The sequence below is a fragment of the Stigmatopora argus genome, chromosome 15 (assembly GCF_051989625.1).
Source record: "Stigmatopora argus isolate UIUO_Sarg chromosome 15, RoL_Sarg_1.0, whole genome shotgun sequence".
Classification (NCBI taxonomy): Eukaryota; Metazoa; Chordata; class Actinopteri; order Syngnathiformes; family Syngnathidae; genus Stigmatopora; species Stigmatopora argus.
The window spans coordinates 12,837,906-12,855,891 of NC_135401.1; the positions used below are offsets into that span (position 1 = coordinate 12,837,906).

A 17,986-nucleotide genomic window follows, 5' to 3' on the forward strand; every position below is an offset into this window, starting at 1 on the left:
GAATGGGAATGGCCTTGGGCAGGATGGGTTCACAACAACCGCCCTTGGGAACTGTGGACTGTTTTGGCTTTGCAGGATGGGTCCACAACAAGCGCTCTTGGGAAGATTCGGCAGACCTACAATTGTTTTGATGACTGTGATAAATTGTTATGAGACTCTAAAGTTGTTTAGACTTCTGTTGGGCATGGCGTTAAAATCGTATGAATAAATTAGCGAGGGAGACCTGGAGTTGTTAGAATTATCCTGACCGGGTACGGGAATGGATGTAGTATTCTCTTCTTGCAAGAATTAAACGAAGATGTGACTTCAGATGCCTTTTATTGTGAATTTGGAAGTATATAGGGATTATTCCAACAGAAACATTAGCGGGGCACCTGCTCACACGACTCCGCCCAGGGAGCGATATCCTGGCTCAATTGTTTGGTGAATCTGATGATGATGATGATGATGATGAATCGTGTGAAATAATCTTGAAAGTAATCAAATAATGTTTCAATCTATGACATCACCTTCAATCTGTGTCGTGGCCATGTCATAGAGACCTTCCATCCACATCACAACCATCGGTTTCAAAACCATGCATCTTTGTAATAGGGTATGTCCTTTGTTTATATGTAACCTTTAACATCATCAGTGTCACCACCATCATCGGTGTCACTGTTCCGCTGCATCTTTGTAATAGGGAATTTGTATGTCCCTTGTCATAGAGAATTTGTATGTCATGAAATCTTGCCCTTAGTAAAATATCGGCTGTGGAAGTAGAGTCGTCGGACCCACCACCTCCGTACTCTCCTTCTGCAGAAGCTTCAAAATCTCACTCATCTGTCTCAGCGTGCTTAACTTGTGTTTGACCTTGTGAATGTTCAAAGTGGATTGGACATTTGGTGCCGATAATACCCGGGATTCAAGATCTGTGGCATCGGGACGACGGGAAATCGAGAGGCCAAGATAATGTCAGCCATCCCCCATTTAGCGAAGGGGCCATTAGGGATTGGTCCCCCGTCACCCCGAGGTCCAGTGACGAATCTCATCGAACCAGGACAAGCACCTGAGACAGTAAGGCGCGGTTAAAATTAATTCGTAAAATCAATCTAGCATAAGGCACCGTTTCCCTATGAGAAATACGACTCACGTCTGGGACGTGATAATTACTCAAGTCGGGGACTTGAGACTACACAGGGGGGCAGTCCGGGACTGCCCAGAAACTTCTTCGGCGACTTCTTAAAACATGCCTGAAATCAACTAAAGGTGAGCAGAATTCCTGTTTCTATAATGTCAAAATTCTGCTATTGGATTGTTTAAATTATTGAGAAGTCACAGTAGAAATTTCACTTATATAGTCTGAGTAATTGTTCAGGGAACATTTTCGGGATTATATATGAAATCAGGGATTTCATGATACCTGTAGTAGGTAAAGGAATCTGGGATTCTTAAGATCGTATTGAGGGGGGGTCGCAACCCCGGCTGGGATTTTCGGAGATTGTTAAAAAATAAAGTAAAAGTATAGAAATACCGTGCCAAGAGAGTGAGTAAAACAGAGCTCAATATAAGAAAAATAGAATAATAACTGATAGCATGCATAATCCTCATAGGGGGAAATAGATAAAACCAGGAGGTGCGTTGCGACGCACTTAAAAAACAATGATTTCCGCGCAAAATAAGAAAACAAATGACTAAAGAGGCTAATTGGGCGGATAAATAAGATAACAAAATAAGTATTGGAGATAATATATTAGGACGAGACGTCCCTAGAGAGAAATAGCGTAAAATACAGCCGTAAGATAAGACAAAGTGGTCTTGGCGTGTTAATGGAGTCAGGGACTCCGCTAAAAGACAAAGTCATAGAGAGAGAGAGAGCTGGTTAGAGAAAAAGGGGATGAGAAAATTGACATTATTATGACATAGAAGGTTATTTTCTCTAATTTCCTTATTGTAGATTTTAATTGTGGTAATAGTGAGCTACAGAAAATGCCTCTTATCTTGAGTAAACAAAACGGATGAGAAATTCAATAGGAATTCAGATAGCACAATTTAGCTATTTTAGCAAAATGAGAGTGATTTGCGATTTAGACTTAAGTATTAAGAATAATTTTGAATATTAATGATATCAAACATGACGACAATAATGCAAAAATGGCATTCATCCAAATTATTAGGTACATTGTACCTAGCAGGTTTATATAAAATAACGTATTGTATTAGCATCAAACAATTGATGTCAACCAAATGATGTTAACCTATTTCTTTTGAGAATGATTGGTGCTGATAGGTCAGCAAAAGGAGGTGAGTTGCCAAGAAGCCCAGACTTGGGATTGCGGTCTTCACTGGTGATGAAAATTTGCAGACCACCGATGTCTGATTATGAGTCTGAGCGTGAATGGTTGTCTGTCTTTTTGTGTTTTTTATTGGCTGACCACCAACATATGATCAATCGATTAGATGTCAAAGTGGAAAATGATTTAGAAACTTGGAATCGATTTCTGAAATCGCCAATAAGCCCTTTCAGGGATGGCAGCGACAAATTATGGAAAAAATAGATTTCGCCAAATTAATTTTTTGATGAAAATGCAGCAGCAGTACTCCAAATGTTAGACTTGAAGTGGAGGAACAAATCTGCTATGCGAAATGCGGAATTTGAGAGCACTGGGATGGAAAAAACAAAGACAGTGCACGATATGGAATTCTAAAGAACCATTGATTTATAGTAATAATGGCACCCAAATTGTGTTAACAAAATAATTGACGGGATTGGCAAAAGGTTCCATATTTGGTTATGAAATCACTGCGCGTACATAATGAGTTCAAATCCTTTTTGGAAAGACCATATAAATCGCCATTATTCACTTCACGATTAGAACTGACCAAAACAAGCTGGAAAGGAGGATGCAGATCCACCTTTGCACTGTAAGAAGGTCCTCTCAGACACCGCCAAAAGCAGACAAGCGCAGGAGTCAATATTCTGACCCAAGCCATGGCCTCATTGGTGAACCAAGGGTCATCAGAAGTATTCTACCAACAAGGACGTGGAAGAGGAAGAGGAAGAGGCCGAGTAAGACCCGGCCCACCAAGAAAAGCAAACCCAGAAGGCAAGTGTTACAACTATGGAAAGAGAGGACACCTTGCTCGAGACTGCAGAGGTACACCCAAGGGGACGAAGGACCCCCACCGTTCAACCTTGAACATCAACATCAAGAATGACGCCAGAGGGAAGAGAAACAGAAGCCTAACACAGAGGAGGAAACTGAAGAAAGTGATGGGGAGGACGAAGAAACCCCTTGCTCGCCAGCAGAAGTGTTAGACTTAACCGAAATCATGTCCACCCTCCGGGTCAAAGACAGCCGAAGCCAGAACAGAATTTGTTAAACAGTTCGAGCGACTAGGACCCCAACTAGTTCGATTGGAGTACCTGTACACCATGACAGAGGGAGATGCGGCCACCTCAGTGGACTTGCCACCTCAAGCGGAAAAACTCCTACAGTTTGGGATAACACCCCACGTGTCCATAAAGAGAAAACCCCACAGGCCCTGGAAGCACCTAGGACGCATGGTGCGATTCCTGGAGACCAGAAGCGAGGAGTCGTGGTCACATCAGACTCCTACAGCCAGCGGACTGATGATCTACTGATAACACAAACAAAAATGTTGTTCCTGTCACCAGCAAGACACCTGGCCATAACAGCTACATTGTTATCGCAACCCCATCTCACCGTAAAGCGATGCAATACCTTGAATCCAGCACACGCTAGTAGCTTACAGTGACATACAGTACCACCGCACGTCAAACCACGCTGGAGATTCTCGCACTCCTTTGAAGTGTGACGAATCCCAGGATGCCGTCTCCTCTGTGTAAATGTGTTTGTTTTGACTATTAAGATGGTGCCCTGACAAGTGATTTTGTTATTTTCCATACCCTGCGAAGAGTAACTGATGATGGTGTTTGTATTCTAAACCCGGAGAGGAGGGATACAAATTGATGTGATTAATAAAAAATATTTTAGTTACTATAGGGGGAAATGTGAAATAATCTTGAAAGTAATCAAATAATGTTTCAATCTATGACATCACCTTCAAACCGTGTCATGGCCATGTCACAGAGACCTTCCATCCACATCACAACCATCGGTTTCAAAACCATGCATCTTTGTAATAGGGTATGTCCTTTGTTTATGTTTATATGTAGCCTTTAACATCATCAGTGTCACCACCATCATCGGTGTCACTGTTCCGCTGCATCTTTGTAATAGGGAATTTGTATGTCCCTTGTCATAGAGAATTTGTATGTCATGCAATCTTGCCCTAAGTAAAATATCGGCTGTGGAAGTAGAGTCGTCGGACCCACCACCTCCGTACTCTCCTTCTGCAGAAGCTTCAAAATCTCACCCCATCTGTCTCGGCGTGCTTAATTTGTGTTTGACCTTGTGAATGTTCATAGTGGATCGGACAAATCGGACTTTGAAAAATTTTAAATATTATGCTGATGAATTGTAAATTCCATTTGAGAATTGTGTTCACATTGGTAATAGTTTGCTTTACCAGGTTTCCGTACCATATGTTGTGAATAAATGTTTTGTCATGGCGACATATGTTGAGCATTTGCCATTTACCAGTACCGGTGCAATCCCTGGTGTGAGCTGAGAAAAACTGAAAAAAATGTATACCATGTATTTCTGTGATGAAGAGTTCAGTTCCTTCCAAATAATCTGTAACTACGCTACATTAGCAAAAAAGGTGAAATAGTTATTGTTTTGTTTACAAGACAATGGCATTTTAAGTGAAAACAAGTGTTTTCCCTAGAAATGGCCTCCACTCCCCCCAGCAACTTCTCTTGGGTGGACCAGGGCAAAGTGGCCGGACTGGCCCTCCCACGGATGACGGCGGAGTACCAGTTCCTGCTGGACCACGGCATCCGACACCTAGTGTGTCTGTGCGAGCGTAAGCCGCCCAATTATGACACGTGTCCTGAACTAAGCTTGCATCACATCAAGATCACCGACTTCACGCCACCATCACAGGAGCAGATTGATCAGTTCCTCACTATAGTGGAAGAGGCCAACGCCAAGGGAGAGGTACTAGACCACGCAAGATGGAGGAGGGCTCCGCTTTAGCCTTCTTTTGTGTGGGATTGACACCGTGACCAGACGTTTCGTCGAAAGACGTTTGGTCCCCGGACGTTTGGTCGACCGGACGTTTGGTAGAACGGATGTTTGGTCGCCGGGTTCGCACGCTGTCAAATTATGACAGAGTTTATTGTTGATATTTTGATATTTAGATATTAAACTCTCTCTCTCATGCTTATAATTTTGAGAGCTGGTTTCAACAGTAACAACCCGGCGACCAAACGTCCGTTCTACCAAACGTCCGTTTTACCAAACGTCCGTTCTACCAAACGTCCGGTCGACCAAACGTCCGGTCGACCAAACGTCCGGTCGACCAAACGTCCGGGTACCAAACGTCTGGGGACCAAACGTCTTTCGACGAAACGTCCGAGTACCGTTTGACACTGGTGTTACCTTTCTAGGGCGTGGCTGTTCACTGTATGCACGGTCACGGACGAACAGGCACCATGTTGGCCTGCTACCTGGTCAAGACAAAGAAAATGCCTGGCATCGACGCCATTCAGGAGATCCGACGACTGCGCTCAGGCTCCATCGAAACCCATGACCAAGAAAAGGCAGTGGTACAGTTTTATCAACGTATTAAATAGAAAGAGTGAATGTGAAAATCACATCCTATTAAAGTAAATCTGTGTCATCAGAGTTTAACACTGTCAGCATTGAAGTTCAGTCATAATAATTCGTTTGCAAAAAAAAATCACTGGCCAAAAAATTTAATAGCAAGAATTCGGTCGCAAAAAAATCATTCACAAAAATTCAGACGTGAAAATTTTGGGTAACAAAGGAGCAATCGATTCGCTTTTTATGTGACGATCGTAGTGTAATCTGTTTGACTGTAATTAGCCGGGGATCAATTTCTCACTCCTCAGTTACCTGGATGTCACAACTAAAAGTTTGTGACCAAAATTATTTTCTCTCAGATTTTTTCATGATACCTTTTTTTGTGACTGCATTTTTGCAACTGAATATTTTCATTTGTGGGACTGAATTTTTACGACCAAATGTTTTGAAAGTACTACATTTTCTCGGTTGGATATGTTTGACTGAATTTTTTGCAATTACATTTTGGCGACTGAATTTTTCACAGCAGAATGTTTCACTTTCTACATTGTTTCAACTGAATTTCAATGGTGGCAAAATTCAATGTAAGAAACTTCACACGAACGCCAATGGTACAGTTCCTTCTATATTATACTGCTTTGGCAAAGGATAGTTTACAGTAAAAATCTTTAGAACAGCAGGAAAAGAAATCAACAATGATGTACAAAAATGCATTTTTTTTAATGATTTGAGTATACCTTGGAGATTGAAAGACGAGATGAGATGACAAAAAGATAAATGACGTCAAAGTATACTAAGATCAAATTAATGTGTTACCCTAACCCGTAGGCCTAAACCAAACTAGGTTAAACGCTATGTTCTATTGACATGTCATAGCTTCATATGGACATTTCTGCCTAAATTTATGCATTTGATGCCAGAGAAAAGAGACGTTGGCGCTCCTTGAAAGGTAGCTTCTCTGGAGCCGACATCCTCCGCATTTTGTCGTCGCGGTGCCTGTGGATCAAGACTGTTTTTAGAAAATACATAACTTTTCATTTTGGGGAACATAAGACATAAGCACAGATCCTCTGGGATTAAGTGTCCTGGTTCTCTGTTTTGGTGTATATGATATTTATATTACTAGAAGCAAACAGTAATTAATGTTTTTTCTTTGTACTCACTCTGTAAACGCCACGTCCTTTTGATGCTGTCCACTTGAGATGTAATCTGCTCCAAACAAAGAAACAATAAAATCAAATCCTGACTCAAAAGCAAGAACACCAAGTGTTTTAAATCAATAGTGTGGAAACAAAAGTACCCTTGTTTTTACCTTTTGGAGTGGAAAGAGTTTTAGACTGCTCTTTCAAATTGCCATTTGCATTCCCTGGTGGGTTTCTCATTTTCTACAAGAAAAAAATGGCAATGTATTTTACTTTCTTATGAATTCGGAAAAACTTAAGACACAAGGCTATTTCCGTTTTTTCTTTACGTCCGTCAACACAAAACAGGAAATTAATGGTCTTCCGTTTCTAAATTCAAAAATGTTAACCGGAAAACTATCCCCTTATGTTTTGTCCCATTAAAGTGTTTAACACAAGTTTGGAAATCAAATCTGATCATTTGTTGTTTTCTCAAGGTTCGCATTGACGTGATCAGGAATACGTTCTGCGTTCTGCTCTGGGTTTTGTCTCATGTTTGCAGTGGTTTACCGCATTTTCTCACATATAAGCCGTATTTGTAATTCATTTACTATTTTTTGGTTATTTTCTGTTTTGCAGTAAGAAAACAACCATTACTGGATGAATTACCTACTTCCTTATGATATTGACCCTAATAATGTGCTTTTGATTCATAGAGTACCTCAGAAATACCATATACGATGATTTTTCCTTCAAAGTAACAAATTTCTACTCCTATTAAAACCATGAATATGGAGGGGAAAATTGTGTATCAGGGGGCGGCTTATACGCGAGAAATTGTAAAATTCAACAATTTAAAGGCAATTTTAGGGGTGCGGCTTATACAGGGGCTTATATAAGAGAAAATACAGTAGTTAAGGTTTACGCAAACTAGACTTACTTGTGCTCGTTTCTCTAACTCTTGTATTATCACCATCATGTCCAAGTCTTGTTCGTCCTCACCCTCATCCACCTGTTGCTGAACCTCTCGCAGTTTCTGCTGAAACCGCCGCTCAACCTCATGCAGTTTCATCTTTTCGTCCCGTTCCCGGAAGTCTTCGGGCTCCGCCGTAGTGGCGTTTTGCTTCTCCTGGCTCAGCGGTTCTTGGAAAGATACGTGCTTTGTCGGGGTGATGCTAACTTGAGGTTTCGCCACAGTTTGCGGTGCTAGCCGCGAGGGTCCGGCATGAACAGGACATTTTGGATGGGAGTGTCCGTTTATTTGGAGAGCTTGACTTGACCTTGGTGCCAGGAAATAGGAACTGTGTTGGAATGTAGTAAGAGGAGGATTGGTATGAGAAACCGCCGGCCTGGTAATGGGGACGTCAATGCGTATGGGTTGGATGGAAGGCATCGGCGTGAGCTGTTGTGAAAAAGGTGTCCGCCACACTCCAGCACGGGTTTCTCGTTCTTTGACTGGACCACGGTTTTCCACGAGGATGTTTTGGGTGGAGAAGCTTGAGCGAATGGGAAGGTGCGACTGATGGTTTTGCTTGGTAGTGACTGTCTGACTTTTGTCCAGTAAAAGGCCTACTGTGTCCATAGACAAGTTCTCCTGGGAAAGAGCTTGGCGCTAAAAAAAAAATAGGAGTATTTTTTCAGCATGAACAAAGCATATTGCCACTTCATATAAAAATAGTGTCATATTGTTTCTCCCACCAACTGTAAAATGCCTCCTTGGGAAATTAAGATGCTCATTTGTCTAAAAATATGATCATCTATTGAACTAAAAAAGAAATTAAGAAAGTCTCGACGAGAGGAACCCCTATTCATCAAATAAAATTACAATTTTGGTGAATATTTTGAGCCATTTCACCTAAACCAGAGTTACCTCACTACATCGTGGATTGACTCTTGCGGATCCATCCACCAAATATATGAAAATGTTTTAGTCTAGATATAACAATACAAACATAAAATGCGGAAAAGGTCACCTATGGAGAATATTTCATTCCCCACAATGGATCAGTGTCAACCTTTGGGAGTTAAATAATAGTATAGACAGGGTTTTAGAAAATAATATTAAATAGACAGCATACAAACACTGCACATTTATTCATCTATTGAGGCAGGTATTGCTACCCACGATAAATGAGGTTTACTTTTTTTTCTTTAATCCTTTACAGTCTTCCCTCAAATTTTGCGGATTCTGTCGACTAGACCTGGCCACGATAACCGAAAAACCATGACGTAGATCACCTGTCTCAACTTCAATGTTTGGGTCATATTTTGCATTTTCGTGTGATCATATTTCGCTTTTTGTGGGCTCATTGGACGCCTGGGATTAGGGGTGCTCCCACTTGTTTTCTCCAAGAGAGCCTATTCCAGCAAACAATGGGCAGCAAGCAGGGGGCACCCCGAATTGGTCATCAATCAATTACAGAGCATAATTAAAGTTGGGGAAAAAACTTTGGAGTGTAAATGAGGGACTTTGATTATCTTTCTTTTTTTTACATTTCGTTTGTTAAATATTTGTTATTTATTTTTATATGTTAATTTGCGTAGGGCGGCCCAGCGTTAGCACGTCGGCCTCATAGCTTAGGGGTCAGAAATTAATGGATGAACAATTTATGCATTCATAAGAAAAGGCTATTATGATTGAAAATCTAATAGTTATATCAATATTATTGAGACCAGGAGTTCACATGCATCACATTTTGGGTTATGTAAGGTGCTTTTGCGGACCTAAATTTAATATTGTGGCCGATATTTGATCAAAATAGCATTTAGGCATGCCTGGTTTTCATATGTTCTTAATAGCCATCCATTATTTGAAACCTACTATTGCCCCTAATTTTTATAATTTATAAAAAAAAAAATATTACTCTCTGCCTCCCTGGGCATGTAGCAGCTGTAAAAACTCCTCCAACTGGCAACTTTGTTCATTTATATTTATTTTCATTTGTCATAATGCTTTTGATTAGTGGGTGTTCAAACACAACTTCAAAATGCAAACACTCACATGACCATATCTAAAGTAAAAGTTTATTCTTACATAATTTCTCTGGTTTTGGTGGAATGGCCAGTGTTTTTGACAAGCTGCAATTGGAAATTTTATCAAGTTTCATTGCATTATTTCCCCCAAAAATTAAACGAGGTGGACAGAATTTCCCGGCATTCATTTCAGATCATTAATAGAAGTGAAATGATCATTTACCATGAAAGTCCTTTGGTTGACGTAATGTTGTCCTGTCAAAGGCCTTAAAGACACCTGAAATATTTGCTGCGGCCGACTGCTGTTTTGTTGACTGGATGCAGATGTGCTCCTATCCTGAGATTTCGGGGTTGGGAGTGTCAGATATTCTCGATGAAATGTCTAAGAAAAACAAACAGATTGCATTGTGCTGATTGAAAAATTAGGAAGGTAGAGTTGCTGACAAGCCTACCTCCTTCACAAGGTTGGAAAGTGACTTGTTCACTCGCAAGTCTCGGTTGGTAGACTCTTCTAATTCCTCTGGGGCAAAATCTGTCAGAATATGGAGGAACAATAGGCTAAATACTAAAAATATGAAGTGACACCCACAGAATTTTTCACACTCATCATAATGAACATCACCCACTGGCCACATTAGGGTTGGAGCAATAAAATTGTCTCTTCTTCTGCATGGTCTCTACTTTGTTTTTCCCACTGATGCTCTGACCCTCAAGGGGGTACAGAAGAATCTCTTGAGTGTTAGCCCCTCCTTCAGGAGGAGAAAATTGGGATCAGAATTTTGCAACAATATTGTTTACGGCGATTGTGATTACCCGCAGTCCCAGAGCTGGCGGGATCGTCCAACAGCGCGTCAAGACCGTGGTAGCTGGCTCCGAACTTAGCCACTTGCAAGGTCACAATCGAACCGGTTTGCATCATGATCGCCGCGGCCCTGAACCAGACAGAATGCCAAAATGTGGAAAAGGACCCTTGAAATTCTCAGAATCCAGGGTGAGCAAGAAAAGCTACCTTTCCTGGCTGAGGCCCAGCAATCTTTGACCATCCACACTGAGCAGCTGGTCCCCTGCAGTCAGTAGACCATTCTGGAACAAGTGGAAGCATCTTACAATAGGCCCCCCATGCCCTCACAGACGGAGTTTTTCAGCTTTGTCAACACAAACCTTCTCAGCTGGTCCTCCCTTGACAATGGATTTGATGTAAATCCCAAGGTTGTCTTGGCCTGCGCCCTGAGGCATACAAGAAGTGGTTGATGATTAGCTGAGTTTTTTTTTACAGAGAAAGTTTTGGGATGAATTGGACGTCTACCGTCACTAATGATAATCAAAACAGCCGTTCGTCGAGATAGCGGCGAGAATAGGGTTTTGTCAGTGTTAACACAGTTACCTTGGCAGCTACAATGCTAACCCCAATTCCACTGTTAAGAGGTTTCTTCAGAGTAACCGTGACAGCTTCTGGCTTTCCCTGGTTGTCCTATTGATGAGAAACAAGTTTGAATTAACTAATAGACCACCTAGATGAGCGAACTTAAACTAACAATGTTAGGTTATATTTCCCAACGTTATGTCTAAAAGAGGCATTAGGTGGTTAGGTCATCGGCCTCACAGTTCTCAGATCGAGGATTTGGTCCCATGCCGGTCCTCACTGTGTGGAGTTTGCATGGCCAGCATGGGTTTTCTCCAGGTTTTCTCCCACATTCCAAAAACATGCAGGGTAGGCTAGTTAAACACTCTAAATTCCCCCTAGGTATGAGTGTGAGCGTGATTGGTTGTCCGTGATCTTGTGCCCTGGAGATTGGCTGGCCAGAGATTCAGGGTGTCCCCTGCCTAGTGCCCTTAGTTGGTTGGGATAGGCTCCAGCACCCCCCACGACTTGTGAAGATAAGCGGTACAGAAAATAAATGATTTTGTTGTGTCAATGAATCAAAATTTGAGTTGTGAGTGAGTTTCCACTAAAGGGAAAAAGTTCTAATGAAATACGAATGCCCGCTCTTTTATTGAAATCCCCTCAAATTTTGGATTGGATAACTTTATTCATCCCGTATTCGGGAAATTTCGTTGTCACAGTAGCAAGAGGGTGAGGATGCAGAAATAGGTAAGGCATTTTAGACATAAATAGATAGGTAATAAGTAAGTTAATAAATAAATACATAAATAAATAAGCGTGTTGCAGAAATATATATATATATATATATATATATATATATATATATACACAAATACACATACACATGCACATATATACATACATACAAATACATATATATATATATATATATACAAATACACATACATAAGCACATATATACATACATACAAATACATATATATATATATATATATATATATATATATATATATAAGCACATATATACATACATACACATAGATGTACATGCATGCATACGGTAGGTCTTAACACTCAGCCATTTTTTTTATTAAAGAGCCTGACAGGCAGAAATGTTATCAAATAGAGGATGAGTGACGGATGCTACATAAATACTACATGCACCAAGATTCCAGGAAAAGCATACCGAGTATGGAGTTCCTGGTTCAGTGAAAAAGATGGTCCAATCACTGTTTGGGTTTGGCTGGGAGGTTAAATAGCAGAGACCTACGAAAGAAGCATCACAGAAGATTCATGCTTCTATTTTGTACAATTTAAAATGTGAGTTGTCCATTACCTCTTTGACGCATTGGCTCCAGAAACTCCAGAAAGCCAGAAGGGATTCCTTTCACATTGTCGCAGGAGTATCCCCCATCTGGTAGCAGGAAGGGGAGATGAAGGTCTAGGTTCTCTTCTAAGTCGATGTTTCGGCCTTCCTGACAAATGGCTTTATCCACAGAAGCCTGTGCAGCCGCGACAGCAGTTTCAATCAAATCCTGTAAAGAGGCAAAGGGCATTTTACACGTCACATCAACAAGATATAATATATAAGCTAACATATTAATTTTAATACAAACCGTTGGGATTCGAGGCTCATTGGGCGCGTAAAAGTATCCACACAACAAAGCACGAAGTTGCAGTGAATTCAACTTGAAACAAGTGTTCTGGATCTCAATTGCATCATTTATCGTGTACTTATTCATGGTCAGGAGTGCTGTTGCCTGTAAAAAATATATATATTTATTTAAATAATAATGAATGAAATATATAAAATCAATAGAGTGAAATGCTTCCGATTTTTTTTCACTTTGGATCCCTCTACAGACCTCTCGCCTATCAACCCTCACGCTACGTAAACCGACGCTGCTCCCCTTGTACCTCATGTCATTTCTGAACCACTATATCCTCATTAGGGTCGCGAGGGGTGCTGGAGCCAATCCCAGCGGTCTACGGGCAAGAGGCGGGGGACACCCTGAATCAGCCGATCGCAGAGATGACGGACAACCATGCACATAGCGAGGGGCAATTTAGAGTGTCCAATCAGCCTACCATGCATGTTTTTGGAATGTGGGAGGAAACCCACACAGGCCCGAGGAGAAGATGCAAAATCCTCACAGGTGGACGTGACCTGAAGTTGAACCCAGGGAATACCAGGTGCTGTAAGCTTTTGGTCACTCCTGAAAACAGTGTGCACTCGCAAAAATAATCTTTGCCGGAAAAAAAAATCACAGGGGCAAGAAATAATATTGTGCAACCCCACCAAAAAATGTCTTAAAAAAACAATAATACATGGGTTTCTCCAGGTACCTAGTTTCCTCTCACAAACATGCATGGTAGGCTGGTTGAACACTCAAAATGTGGAAGGAAGTTCCTAGAGAAAACACACAAGCCCGGGAGAACATGCAAACTCCACACAGTTTGGACCGACCTGGGATCAAACCCTTGACTCCTGAACTGTGAGATCACTACTCTTACCCCCAGCAACCACAGAAAAAAATTAATATAAATGCAAGTTTATATCCTATTTGCTTTGGAGCAAAGGCTGACCTGGATGACATGTCCCAGGTGGCAGTCAGCAGCCAGTTCCAGGCCCTGTCTCTCCGCCCAAGCTTCAATGCCGCTCAACCTTTGGTGGAGAGCTGCCCCCCAGTAGTGGGAACGCAAGCCTGGGGTGCTGGTGTCGGGGTTCATGAGGTGGTTGAAGAGCCAGGTGCTGATGAAGTGAAATACCTGGGAGAAAAGCTGAATGGCAAGGGCGGGGTTGACCTGGTAGTGTCGTAAGAGTGACATGGTGTTCATCAAGGTATTCAAAACCCTCTCTGGAACCAGTGAAAGACAGAAACCGAACCTTTATGAACTTACTTGCCGTACAAAGCTCAATACAGTTGTTTTTCAGCATTTTATGAAGAGACCTAGAAATTGTGCAACTCCGAAACACAACAATCCTCTTACCGATGCCAGTTGGAAGAGAACCATGTTGCTCAGGATCAATCAGAAATGTTGGCAAATTCTTGCCTAGCTCAATCTGTACACACTGAATCAGGAGACTAGGGTGAAAAAAACAGAGGGAATCAACAGCTGAATTGATGGGTTGTATAAAATCTTTCCTAAGAGACAGGACCGCCGACCTGTAAGCCTTGTGCACCAGGCAAGACAGATCCAGCTGACTCTGCTGTGTGAGTCTGCTGAGGTCCTTGTCGTGTTTGAAGAAGTTTAGAAGTTCCGAAATGTTGGCCATCCAGAAGGCCAGAGCTCCGGGGACATCCTGTTGCCTCTGTGAAACAAATAAAACATGTTGTATTTGCACCATTCTTAACCTATCTGTCCAGAGATGGGATCAAGTCACAAGTCCAAGTTTTAAGTCTGAAGGCTCAATTAACACTTTTTATTATTGGTCAACTCAAATCACAGTTTATCAGTAATAGGTTGTGCATACCTGACTTAACCCATTCCCAAAACCAACGTCATGCCACAATTGTGACCGGATCGATGACATTTTCTATGTCTTGGACTTGTCTCTGACTTTTGAGACAGTATTGAATTGGTCGCAATGTTTTCTGGTTTCGGACAACTCTGGATCTGGTCTTGTTCATGATTTTCACTGGTTTTGATCTAGACCAGCGGTCTAAAACCGGTCCTCAAAGGGCCGCAGGGGGTGCAGGTTTTCATTCAAACCGAACAAGCGGACACCTTTTGCAACTGTAATCAGTTGATTGCAGCCAGGTGCTACTTGTTTTAGAAGACCCGTCATTGGTTTAAGTGTCGACACTGGATCGGTTGAAACAAAGACCAGGACCCACTGCGGTCCTTTGCGGAATCGGTCTGAGACCCCTGATCTAGACTGAGTTACAGTGGTTTCTGACCATTTTAAATCCAAGTTGGTTATGAGCTTACCTCCCCAAAGTCTTGATCTATACTTCAGTTCAGTTAAATCTGGTTTCAGCCAAGTCTTCTGCTAGTGTTGTTTGTGCTCATGACTGCGTAGTGTTTTAATTTTTTCCATCTCGATGTACTCGCAGTAATTTCAGGGCAGGTTTCTGGTCATGATTGGGGTCTTGATTCTAAAAAGTCCATGTCTTTACATTCTCTCAGTGATTTTGTTTTTGGGCAAGCCATGATCTGGTCTTGGTATTTAGCACAACAGTCACCAATAATGTTTTTTTGGGTTCGTTTTTTGTCAAATCACGTCTTAAGTCTTCAAAATGCTAACTCTAAAGCTACGTCCCCAAGTCACCCTGTCTGCCTCTAACACTGGGAGCACTCAAAACGTGTGAAAAGTATAATTTTGGACTTGCTTGAATAATTTTGCTCATCACAAACACCATTTTGTCTGCAATGGAAGACATGCCGCCGATCAAGGCATCCGGACATTGCAGCGCAAAGCGGCTTGCTGCATAGAGTGCGTAAGCTGGCGAGAGCTTGAAGTGAATCGTGGAACTGTTGGCATAATTTACGACCGCTGTCAGGAAGGCTTCTTCAGCTGAAACGTCACATGAGGGCATTAGAAGATGTGGAGAACCATCCCAACTATACCAGTAAGACACATTGTACTGAAAATCCTGCCTATACTCACAGTGATCGCAGAGCTGAATTCCAAGTGGTAGACCAAACTGATCAAAAAAATCATGCCGGGGACTGTCTGTGTGGTGGAATAATCATTTAACGAAGAAAACGAAGCAATAACCTGGAGCCTCAATCTTTGTTTAGATAGATGACCTACTTGTGTCCACCTGTACCTCTCCTTGTGTTTTCTTTCCCATGGACTGTTCTGCTTCGAGCTTGATATTTGATGGGTTTTCACATGCCCTAGATTGTAGTTGAAAGAAAAAAAAGGTATTATCAGGATGAGGATTGGTATGATGGTACTATTTTTTTCTTTAAACCATTTTCATACGCTGTAGGATTGTCAAAAACTTTGTTTTTGTTCTTCTTTTCTTTTCTTGACAAAGTCCTCTTGAAGGTTTGAATTATGCCCACCTTTTCCTGGTCATGACAGCTTTCCTTAATTGATCACATGGATGTTAACATTAATAAATATACTTTTTGTGTGTTCTTAAAGGTTGTAGTAGACGAATGATACTACATATACCTCCAGTGTTTCCTTGCTTTTCTTGAGCACAAACCTTCCTTCTCGGTTGTCTGTGTTCCAGTTTAACTGAACCACCAAAGGCCTCTCATCTTGGTCTAGTTTACGTTCTTTTGGTACGTACAGAAAAGATACCAGAGGTTGAAGTTGCAGGAACTTTAAAGTTTGACCGTGACTCAATGTATTACCTTTATTGCCATGAATCTCAAAAAGGGAATAGCAAGTGCTCAGCATCTTCATATCGGGCCGGAATTTCTCGGCAAGAGTTTCAACCACTTCGCTGGTCGAAGCGTTGCTGCAAAACCGCACACACTTGGTGGCGATATTTCCTCCACTGCAATCTTCTAAGTAGAAGCGCATCACGCCCTGAAACACCAGATTCTAACAACGGGGGGGGGGACGTCATTAGCAAGTTGTTTGGGCTAATTGCATTGCCAGTTCCTCCCAGTCAAAATAGTAGACATCTCGCGCCGTCAATGGTACTGAAAGAACAATATTCACAGCCACTAGCCCAGTTGAATTAGATTAGATTAGATAATTTTATTCATCCAGTATTCGCGAAATTTCATTGTCACAGTAGCATGAGAGAATGCAGACACAGGAAAAAGACATTTTAGACTATAACTATAACTATATATATATATATATATTTATATATAGTCTAAAATGTCTTTTTCCTGTGTATATATATATATAATATATACGCATATACATATATATAATATATATATATATATATATATATATATATATATATATATATATATATGCGTATATATATATGTATATGCGTGTATATATATACATATATATACACATAGATGTACATGTATATATACGGTTGGTCTTAATGGACCGTCAGTGTCAGATGATGAATAACTATGAAATTGTAAAAAAAATATGTATATATAGAATTGAGTATTATTAGGGGCCATAAGCAGATGTCCTGTGTGGGTTTGTTCATTAAAATGTATTAATTGTGGTGTTACTAACGTTTTAATGAGTTATTTGGGTTATTCTTATACAGTACTTGGACACCAGGACACATTTTTCGAACTCATTCACTGCCAGCCCAGGTATGTGGAAAGTGTTGACAAAATATGTGTCGTGGTAGTAAGCAAAAGAACAAGAAGATTTGGATTAAAAACATCCTTTGCCCAAAAAATTCCATGGCATCAGAAATTGTTACAAACAGTCACAACCCCTATGAAGAGTTAAAAGCTGGTCAACTTGACCAAAATAGCAATTAAACATGTCTGTTTATCAAATTACCTTAGCCACTTGCATTGAAATAAAAAAAAAATGTAAAAGCACGTCATCTTCCACATCTTCTGTGATTAAAAATATTATTTACATAAATAAATATTATTATTTGTTATTACTCACTGCGTCCGGTTGGCTTATTTCAAATAAGTCCAGTCTGTTGTTGTTCCACTGTCTGATGACGTGGGCCAGCTTTTCCCGTTCTTCTTCTGTTGGCATTTTTCACAAATGAACGTTGCTTCAAGATTACCGTTGGAGTCGACAGAAATACTCCCTACTGTCCTAATCCTTCTCCTTGTGCTTTTAACTCACTGCATCCCCTCAAGTGAGGTCATACCATAATTGCCTATAATTCATCCCCTCTGTGAAGCCCCTTTCCATGCCCCCTCGTCTCATTTAACGGGTCAGTGGAGCTTCGTTATGTGTGGGAAACTTTATCCTGAATTTACATCCATCAGAGCAGTGTAATTTCTGCAATTGACAG

The 17,986-nt window shown here is 41.0% G+C and overlaps 2 protein-coding genes across 3 annotated transcripts; one reads left to right on the forward strand and one right to left on the reverse strand.

Moving 5' to 3' along the window:
• Positions 1–721: 721 nt before the first annotated feature.
• On the forward strand, positions 722–5,756 carry dusp23b (dual specificity phosphatase 23b). Of its 2 annotated transcripts, none has more exons than XM_077620774.1 (3): positions 722–1,248; positions 4,795–5,066; positions 5,519–5,756. In XM_077620774.1, the coding sequence occupies exons 2-3, from the start codon at positions 4,797–4,799 to the stop codon at positions 5,702–5,704; spliced, it is 456 nt and encodes a 151-aa protein (XP_077476900.1). In that variant the 5' UTR covers positions 722–1,248; positions 4,795–4,796; the 3' UTR covers positions 5,705–5,756. The 2 variants fall into 2 exon arrangements, with proteins under 2 accessions (XP_077476900.1, XP_077476901.1); XM_077620775.1 differs by lacking the exon at positions 722–1,248 and adding an exon at positions 4,013–4,728.
• Positions 5,757–6,287: 531 nt separating this feature from the next.
• Positions 6,288–17,827, reverse strand: afdnb (afadin, adherens junction formation factor b). The gene is made up of 24 exons (XM_077620773.1): positions 17,626–17,827; positions 16,428–16,620; positions 16,243–16,349; positions 16,048–16,154; positions 15,874–15,959; positions 15,727–15,792; positions 15,449–15,633; positions 14,282–14,427; positions 14,106–14,200; positions 13,701–13,972; positions 12,731–12,874; positions 12,451–12,649; positions 12,301–12,380; positions 11,154–11,240; positions 10,931–10,996; positions 10,779–10,852; positions 10,583–10,701; positions 10,396–10,518; positions 10,222–10,301; positions 9,993–10,151; positions 7,737–8,408; positions 6,988–7,060; positions 6,839–6,884; positions 6,288–6,671 (listed from the first exon to the last, which is right to left on the reverse strand). The coding sequence occupies exons 1-24, from the start codon at positions 17,719–17,721 to the stop codon at positions 6,578–6,580; spliced, it is 3,369 nt and encodes a 1,122-aa protein (XP_077476899.1). The 5' UTR covers positions 17,722–17,827; the 3' UTR covers positions 6,288–6,577.
• Between the last annotated feature and the right edge of the window lie 159 nt (positions 17,828–17,986).